Source organism: Teleopsis dalmanni, chromosome 2 (assembly GCF_002237135.1).
Source record: "Teleopsis dalmanni isolate 2A chromosome 2, ASM223713v2, whole genome shotgun sequence".
In the NCBI taxonomy this organism is placed as follows: domain Eukaryota; kingdom Metazoa; phylum Arthropoda; class Insecta; order Diptera; family Diopsidae; genus Teleopsis; species Teleopsis dalmanni.
This window is the reverse complement of record NC_051847.1, coordinates 207,163,515-207,173,478: the sequence shown is the minus strand read 5'-3', so window position 1 is coordinate 207,173,478 and position 9,964 is coordinate 207,163,515. Positions and strand designations below refer to the sequence as shown.

The 9,964-nt window shown below is 29.9% G+C and overlaps 1 protein-coding gene across 1 annotated transcript; it reads right to left on the bottom strand.

Annotated features, from left to right (window-relative positions):
• Positions 1-231: 231 nt before the first annotated feature.
• LOC119676632 (nephrin-like) lies at positions 232-9,730 on the bottom strand. Its single transcript, XM_038087880.1, has 6 exons — positions 9,718-9,730; positions 8,292-8,461; positions 4,394-4,517; positions 3,861-4,021; positions 338-479; positions 232-269 (listed from the first exon to the last, which is right to left on the bottom strand). The coding sequence occupies exons 1-6, from the start codon at positions 9,728-9,730 to the stop codon at positions 232-234; spliced, it is 648 nt and encodes a 215-aa protein (XP_037943808.1).
• Positions 9,731-9,964: the final 234 nt, after the last annotated feature.

The window sequence follows — 9,964 nt, the reverse complement described above, 5'->3', positions numbered from 1 at the left end:
ATCATTATTTGAATGTTTAAGGAACAACAGCTTAACTCTTTCAGTGTGAATAGATACATAATCCTTATGATTAATACCTAAATACTAACCTACTATTTACTACTGTTGATGAAATATAATGTTGAAACTCTTGATTCATTTATATTTACAGAAATATTAACCCTTGATTCATATATCTTCCCTTTCGAGTATAAACTTCTACATCATTTACTCATTTATTCAAAGTAATTGCTATAGTTTTTTAAAACTAAAATCACTCTTAATAGTTACTATACCACGAAATCGAATAATTTATTCTTACTTATCAATTTTAGATATATTTGTAAATCGAACTTACCCGTTAATTTTGCGACTCCTTTAAAATTAATGTCATCGATGATTGTGGGTTCGGAACGTCCTTTTGCATTGACGGCAAAAATAATCATCCGGTATGTAGCAGTTGCATCCAAATTTTCTATAGTAAAAGTGACTGGGGCGCGCTGAAATTAAATTTCGTAACAAAAACCATTTAATGATTGTCTAATTTTAAAAATTGAAACTTAAGAAATTCTTTACATATTCCTCAAGGCAAACGAAACTCAAAAGTTTCGGAACTAAGTCATTGCTGAAAGTTTCAATTTTAGCATACAAAATGCAAAATTTAATAAAATAAAATTTCTGAAATATTTAAAGACGTTGACTTGCTGCATAATTGTGATTAAATTTTCTAGTTTCATATCTTCAAGAATTCAGCACAGATTAAAATTTCTAATAAAAATATGGAAAGATGAATCGTAACATCGATTTTTCGTTTTTATTGTTGTATGTGTTATATGTGGAAAATGCAGAAACTTTGGCCAATTTCAATGAAACTTTCTCGCATGAAAAGTTTTTTAGAAAAATAATAAAAATGAAAATATTAAGAAATGAATAAGAGGAGACAAGAAAAGAAAAAGACAAATCAGAAAAAAAAAAAAAATAAATAAAAGAAAATTATAAAAGAACACTTACAAGAATTTGTTGAGAACTAAACTTTAAGCAATGAAAATGAAGCAGTACTAGAATTCCAAAATAGTTGAAGGAGAAACAACTTTGCTCAAAACTGCTGTTGAGGTTCTACATATAAAATAAGTGCTGCATACATGCATGTGTGTGCTGTATGTGCAGCATTTTGCTATTCAAGCAGTTAGACAAGCAAGCAGGCAAGCGAGCAGGCAGGCATGGAGTCAGGCATGGAGTCAGGCAAAAAGTTAAAAACATTCTGTGAAGATTTTTAATCTATTTTGTTTTAGTTGAAATTTAAAATGCTATTAAGTTTGTAGTGGTACGCGGGCTGACTGCATATGCATAAGAAGCAAAATTCATAATAAAAATAATGCTCCTCGGTGCCCGGTGCAGTAAGCAAGGCGAGTAGCTGCTCCAAATGGGGTTACCAATATTGACGACAAAACTTTCCTGCACAAGTGTGTCGTGTTATGTTAGTCAGGAAAGGTGTCACATATTCCCGGTAAGGCTTCTTTTTACCTCTTAGAGTCAGAGTTTCGAGTTTCGAGTTTCATTTTAGCTGTTGTCATGTGTTACGATATTTTTATGCACTTTTAAAAACATATCATGTCACCATATCACCAGAGATTTGCTATACGAGCTTTTAGTTAATTTTGTCTTATACTTTTACAGGAATTTACTAGTTTCATAAAAGGGTACGTGTGCATGTCTGTGCATGCAAAATTAGTGTAAAAATGCACAATTTACATTTACTGCAGATATTTATGCTGAAATAACTTATTATGTCCTGAATTAGAATGTGTGCTCCCAAGTTTTTCAGCTGTTTGGAATTTATTAAATGGATTCTGGTTTATGAAATTAAATAAAATGTATTTCATAAATATTAATAAATAAATTTTTTATAAAATAAGGAATAATCTTAGAAAAATTGTAAGAGTTATTTATAATATCTTAATACTTTAGAGAACATAAGTGTTTTAGTTTCCATAATTAACAACATCGTTGTTAAATAATAACAAACAATATATGTAAGTACATGAAAAAAAATCGGATATATGGATTCAGAGTTTCAAAGATATCGTCAATTGAACTTAGGAGACTTTGCCAGCGACTGTTTTATGAATATATAAATACTCAAATATAGATAGAAATAAATAACTATAACCGTCAGAATGTCAGATTTCCTTTAATGAATTGTTTAGGCTTTTCAATGTATAACTCATCTAGTTACTTGAACACAGAGTTATATCAGATAACAGTAAAGCAGATGAACTTGTTAAACTTGGCACACTGCTTTCTGAATTTTACTTTCTCGAAATTGTTATATCTATTGCATCGACAATTACATGTACCAACCTGAGGTGGGCAATGAAAGCTTGAATAAAAGAAGATTCAGGTGAGACTAGGTGAGATTGTCACATTTCAAAACTCTGCGAGTCTAAATTTTTTAATTTTTAATTATCTATTCAGTGCTGGCCACTATGTATAAGAAAAGGATGTAATAAGATTTGGTCTATCTCTTACGACTTTTTTCGGGGTTGCGGCATTCCTTGTGACAAGTAAATTATAATCCAACTAATGAGTCAGTATCAATCGTTGATATGAATCGATTCAAAATTCTGACATAGCTAATAATCTTTCAAGTTAGAGACACAGTCAAGTTCATAGACTTGTCAGATTGGTTCCCTTTTTGCTGACTTCAAGAGCTGTGAGGTCGCAAACGAATCTAGTTTGTCCATGTGTTCATCCAGATATTGAATTGCTTCCTTTGGTGTTCTTTTAGATTGACCGTACGTATGGGAGCTTATTCCATACGTGGTATCACCAGTAATTTATATTTATAAGCCCAAATGAATTTTGCTGTATAAAATAGTCCCTGGAACATAAACTAATTCCACATGATATACTTATTTCAGTTATGCATCACAAAATATCAACTATAAGATGATTATTGTCATACTTGACTTCAGTTTTTTTGTTTATTGGGTGATATTAAAACTATTCGTCGTTTTTTGTCACATTTTTGAACAACCTTCTGTACTTAAATTTAATTTTAATAAAGTTCATGTTGGCTTTTATTATTTTTGATCTTTTGCGATAAAGCAGAGCCAAATTTTGGGTTATAATATGTCCATAAAAGGTGTCAGTTTCTACTATGGCAAAAATACTGACTTTGCCGTTTTATGGTTCTAGCTAAAGCTCTATTTAAATACAATTACTCTTCTGTGTCTCTACAGTATGTATTACATTTATTCGAGTTTTGTTGCTCACTAAATTGGAAACGATTGGAAATACCTATTCAGTATTAAAATTTCTGAACTTTATCGAGCAGGAAGATATGTGACTCAAATAAGATTTTATATTCTTCCAAAAATTACATTCCTTTCGCTCTATGTAGGAATATCGGTATAGGGAGGTGCAAAATATAACTATATAAAAAATTTTAAAAATTACTTTAAATATTTTTAAAACTAGTATTTCAAAATATTTGTAATCATAAGATTTTCGTAAAAAATTTAAATAGAAAAACTCAAAACAAATAAAATAGTAAATCAAATTTAATGGATGTTTTGTTTTTAATGAAATCCAAAAAACTTTTCGTAAGCAATCAAATTACAAATTTACCAAAACTTTTCTAATTATATGAATTGATACGGTCTACTCAATATGGAGTAGAATATTTATTTTCCTTTACATGTAGATTTCGATATTTCTCTACATTGCAGCATAAAAGGACTAAGGACTATTTTCAAAATACAAGACAAAATTGAGTATAAATTAAAATAATTTTGTTTGCCTTTAAGCGATTAAATTAAAAGGGTAAAAAGTTTGTAGACTACAGAGCATGTCATAGACATCAAAAGTGAAATACTTACAGCCAAACTTAGATTCCTTGCCAAACGTAGATTGGTAAGTTCCACCAATTCCAATATGAAACCTTGGGGCAAGCCACCATCAAATCCTTCGAGGCATTCAACTTGTAATGCATCAGATGTATGGTTAGTAACCGTGCAGTTCTGCAAGGGCAGTGGACGGCCTAACGGGAATATATAGAGAATTGAATAAAAATTAATTTTTATGCATAATGTATGTGGGTATGTGTTCGAAAAAATAGAGAATAATGAAAGAAATATTTCTTCCATAATTTTATTATATTTGTATTGTAACAGTAAAATATTATGTATTTAATTGTCACAAAAGCTGAAAGGAAATATTTCTTTATTATTGAGATAATATTGCAAAATTGAACAGATCCTTTTGTTGGTACAGCTGTATAATTCTTGTGAATATTTTCTTTATACATTCACGACATTCCTGGAATAAGTTAATTTCATCTTTCATTGTCACGACAATGCCTTTATCTGTCAATTGGTATTATCAACAAAGGATACTTTAGCGATTTACTTACCTGCAGCTACAATTTGAAATATGCAAGGACTTTTTTGCGTGCCAATTGAATTTCTGCCCCAACAGGAAATTGTGCCATAATCCAGATCATTGCTTGGCGTATAATTCAAACGTGACATGCCTCTCTGTAAAATAAACGAAAAATATAAGATATATTTTCATAAATGAATTGTATAAAATTACAAAAAGGAAATAAATAAAATGAAATAATATGCATACATTTAAGTAAAGCAAATAAATAAATGACATCAAAGTGTACAGTGAGGAGAAAATTCCTACTGAAAGTAGCGTATAGCAGTATCCGTAAATATTGATATTGATTCTGCATCTTAAATTAAATTGAAACAAAACGATGAATGCACAGAAATGCATGCATTTCAACAAATATTTAGTCGCATTTAAAGCACAATAAGTCCTGCAGATGAGTATCCCTATTGTAAGTCCTTCGCCATGAAAGGTGCAAGTATTTATTAAACTTTACTTTTGAATTTATTATTTTCTTTATCTTCTGTTCTTATTCATGACAAATTTTTTATTGCATTTATTTGTGCAAAAATATTTTTGATTTCTTTCATATTTATTTATTTGCTTTCAACCATTTTCATTTGCTTTTCCTTCACTACGAATCTATATAGTCCTTGGGTTTTCTGCGAGCTTTGTAAGGGAACGACTGTATTTTGCTATTTTCATTTTAATGCAAATTTAATGTTGATGGCATTTTCGACACCGCCGAAAATTATGCTACAGGGACTTTGTTTTGCTGCTGATAAAGTGATGAAAGCAAAAATGTCGATACATCTCGAGGGGAATTAGTGACAAAATTTGTTCAAAGATAATATAAATATTTTTGTTTATATACAAAATTCTTAAAATGGCTGCAGAAGTACGCAAATTTGTTGTTTGGTTTGGGAATGTAGTGGGTATTTGTATAATTTGCTCATTTGTCTTTCCTTTTTGGTGTGGAATTGTTTTTAAAGTTTGATTGCTTTGAGACCCAAGCACAAAAGGTGGCTCATAAAATGGAAAACATTTGACTTTGTTTTTAAGGAGTTAATTGGAAGATATGATTTGGAAGTTTTTTCTGTGCCCTAAATATATTTTGCATCTATAAATAAATAGTTAAAAATAATTGAAATGTTATGTATTTATTTTAATTTGGTTTTTATTTAATGTAATGTTTGGTTTATACAACGAAACGGTAATGGATTCGAGTTAATTATAAAAATACAAAATATATATAATTTAGAGTGAAAAGTTACCAGTCATACTAAGTAAATCAAGCTTTTCATACTTTTAGGTATGGATCGCCCAGGAGATGAAAGTTACCAGCTATATGGATAAGTGTTTTCCGGTTTAGTCAATAGTCCGTGCTAGCACATAGTACGCATATTGTTATTTAATGGACAGACATTTGACTGACATGTACGTTATTTTGTTCATCTGACATTAAAATTCAAGTGCACATAAGTTGAGTCTGCCAAAAACTAGCGTGTTTGTTTTATCGATCACTGATCAAGTCGAATTTTGTGACTGAAAGAGTATATTTGCGGTAAGCATTGCTTTTCTTATTTAATCAAAATATAGTTGGATGGCAGTATGTGCTAGAAATATATGGTGCACACGTTCCATCGATTATAACATTTGAGATATAGTTTCGACGATTTCATGTGGTGATTTCTATATGAAAATCAATTAGTGCCTTATTAAAATATTGAGCAACTGCAGGAGTTATTTGATGATGATCCAACTTAAACTTAATAGCTATTGACCAAAGTATTAAGTGTGTCACAAGAGACAATCAGCAGACGTTTACGAACAATCGAAAAATTCAATTAATTAGATATATGGCTCCCAGACGGTTTGAATCAATTGCAAAGTCACTTCTGAAATACTCCTTTAATGTCACGAAATAAAATCATTTTTGTATTGAATTGAGATGGGTGATGAAAATTGGTTTTATATTGAAAACGCGAAGCGGAAAAAATCATAGCTTGCACCTGGTTAAGCCAGTCCATAAACGCCAAACCCGAATAGTTTTGGTAAAAATATTATGCTTTGTGTTTGGTGCAACAAAATGATATTGTTTATTATGATCTCTTGATGCACAGACAAACCATTAATGAACTTCGATATTGCTAACAAATGATGAATTAAATTCACCCATTGTTCGAAAGACGATCAGAATGGACCAAAAGACATGTTAAAGTGATTTTGCTAGACGTAAATGTGCAGTCTCACACTATAAAAGTAATGAAAGACATTTTGAGAGGACACTTGGAGGGGACACTGACCTGGCGGCATCTGAGTAACACGAGGAAGCTGGAAAATGGGTTCAACGAATGGCTTGGCTGCTCTACAAGCACTTTTTCTGGTACGGTATTCGTAAATTTCCGGAAATATGTGTTAAATGTATAGAAGCTGATGGCCACTATCATGAATTAAAAATAAATTATTTTCTCTTGAAAACTACGTGATTTCTTTACCAAAACAGAAAAAAGGAAAAATGAATACAGCTAGTAGATTAGGTTGGAGTGAGAGAAATGTACACCCAAGTCCACATGAATAGAAATGATTACTTTGTAAAATAAAAGGTAAGATTATTTTATCCATAACTTTTAACAAAAGACCTACCATTGCATACTTTTAGGTTTGGCAGGATCGCTTGCGAGGCAGCTATTAGTTTACTCTGATATTGATTGCTGACTAACATTCTAGCACTTAAAGCTATTATACCAAATAAAAATTTTTTAAATGAGCACAATTTTGCAAATTCTAACTCACATGAAGATCAATTAGAATACTTATGTATAAAAGTATGGTCTTTTGTATAATAATAACTGCAAATTAAGAGGAGAATATATGTAAGTCAATATTAAATACGTGTCAATATACTTATTAAGTATCACGTAATAGTTTTTTCGCTCAACATTTTTAATTTGTGTTGTATTAATTCCTTAATGAGGACTATGGGATATAGTCCATATGTCTGAGTTTCAATCTTTTTTGTTTCATTGAATGTTTCTTTATAAGTATTGTGATTAATTAAAAATTCATAAATAAGCTTATAGTTGAAACAACTAAAATCCACTACATAGTTGACCCAATTTTGCTTAAGCCTTCCTTGCACCCTATGGCTCACAGGCATATGACATTCGTAGAACCTTTGTATTTTAGTCATATATAACAGAGAAGAAAGAACAGAAAGAAACATAGAATTTTAAAATGATAGAAAATTGATTTTAAAAAAATTTATATCTATTTAATTAATGAAAGCTCTGCACCACTAAAACTAATTATATAATTTCAGTAACTTTTTTCATTTCGCTTTTAATTTTTTATACACAGCGAAACATTTTCAATCACTAGTAACTAGTAACGAAACTCATTAGTTAAGTCCATAAAATGACCACAAATTCAACCTTCGAAATATGTTCGTTTCGCGTAAGTAAACAAGACAGTTCCGTTTCCTGGGCCAAGAGAATCAAACACAAAATAGACCAATAATTAAACAAGCCAAGCTACACGCGATTTATTCATTAGTAAATGTAAGCAAAGAGAAACGAATAAATTTACTGGTAACAAAAATGCAAAAAAAAGAAGGAAAAATGTAAATGTCGAAATAATACAAAAAAAAAAAAATTATTTAAGAAAAAGGATAACGAATACATGAGAAATGAAATTTAGTAAAAACGTAACAGTCAAAATATATAAAAAAGGTTTAACGGAATTAAAAATATAATTTTTTTTTATTTTAATTATTTCTTTATCCCCCAAAATTAAAGCGAGACGTGTTACTAGTTACTAGTTACAAATACTAGTTGCAGTCGAGTACGGATATGGCAACAAGCAGCGAGTGCGGATGGACGGTTTTGTTCATTAAGTGGACTAGTGGTACTTACTTCACTCGAGTGCAATCGTGCAGGCAATTCTGTTTGTTCGCCAGATGAGTTAAATGTCCAATGAAATGAATCCGCAGGCGGTGATGCATCCACTTCACATTTTAATGCCAGCGTTTCGTGCTTGAGGGCGCCCAACAGCTCCTCATGATCGGTGGCACAAATGGGTGCATCTGTAAGAAAAAAGGATAAAGAAAAATAAATGTTAATGAATTATAAAAAATTAGAGTGGAAAAATGAAAGAAAATTATTTTGTTTTGTGAAAATTCACTGGCATAGAAACATAATTTCGTTTTGTTCCTGTTGCAATTTTTAATGAGTTTAATGCGCTTAACTGGCATTATTTTTGTGGTTTATTTACGGTTTGTTTGTAGTTTTTTGTCAGAACTTTTTAGGTACTAGATACTAGATACTGTAGAGTTAATGAATATTTTTTTCAAATTTTTTTATTTCGATTTTTTTGGGTTTTATCTCTTCACAATCTTTATGTCGGGTGCAGATGTACGTTTTACTTAAAATTTTTTACCTGCTGATTTAGTTGAAGTAATTAACTAGTCACTAAGTTTTTAATGAAGCTTTAAATCTTTGTTTGTAATGAAAAATTTAGAATACATAATGATAAGAAAACTGTGTAGAAAGAAGTACATAAAATATATAAAGAGTCATTGTATCTTTTTTGTCTTAATGATTTTTAAATAATTTTGAACAAAAATAATTATGGTTTGGTTCTTTAATTAATTTTAATAAAATTTCAGAATATTTAGAATATTTTTTCTTTTAGTGTAAACATTATGTTGTTTTTTTATGTTAGGTATTTAAATTAGATATATATATGGCACGACGCAAACAGTATTGCTTCCAGAATAATACTTCACAGTTTTCTTGGTCTATTAAGTGCCAAAGTGGATAAATAAAGTGGATGTTCTTACCACCTTTTCTATATACTCGTACATTTTATAAAAAAAATTTTGTTTTTATGCTAACAAATAGAGGAGTTTAAAACTATAGGTCTATAGGTCTGTAAGATATTATTTATATTAGTTATATTCTAACAATGAAAATACAGTGGGTAATCAGTAAAAAGGGTTTTATTTTCCATGATTATCGGTATAAAATTTTTTTTTTAATGTTTGGAAACATATTCCATATCATTTTTCGTTTTTGAAAGCTCATTTGTGATACTGTAATTTATAAAGAAAAAATTCATCAAACATTTTTAACTGATTGACTTCTGCTAGCTATATATTAAGGACATATTTACTTGAAATAACATTAATAATTTGTGCTGCACACTTTAATGTTTTTGATATATTCAAATATCTTTCTAATGAAATAAGTTGAGTTTATTTCTGATTATATCACATCGGAGCGAATTGTCAGTTTCTATTTACACACCATTTGATTTAGTCTCATATCCCTATTATAATACTAGGATACTCCATATTATTACACTTGCCTCAACTCGTTCGATACGCTACACCTATTTGTATTCTCTGTTATCCGCTTGCTGGGCTTCCAAAGAATTTGTAATTCATTAGAATGTTCAGTAATGAATCTTTACACCTTGACGGAAGTGCACAAAGCCAACAAAAAAAAATTAAATTTAAATTTAAAATCATCAAAATAATAAATCAAAGTTTCAACTATTTGATTATAACTTATGTATGTTATATTAA

Excerpts from the sequence above, each read along its gene's own strand:
- LOC119676632 (XM_038087880.1), bottom strand. Across the intron at positions 480-3,860 it reads CAAGGAATCTAAGTTTGGCT|CGCGCCCCAGTCACTTTTAC; the intron begins GTAAGTATTTCA and ends ATTTAATTTCAG. Across the intron at positions 270-337 it reads AGGAGTCGCAAAATTAACGG|TAACTATTAAGAGTGATTTT; the intron begins GTAAGTTCGATT and ends TTCGTGGTATAG.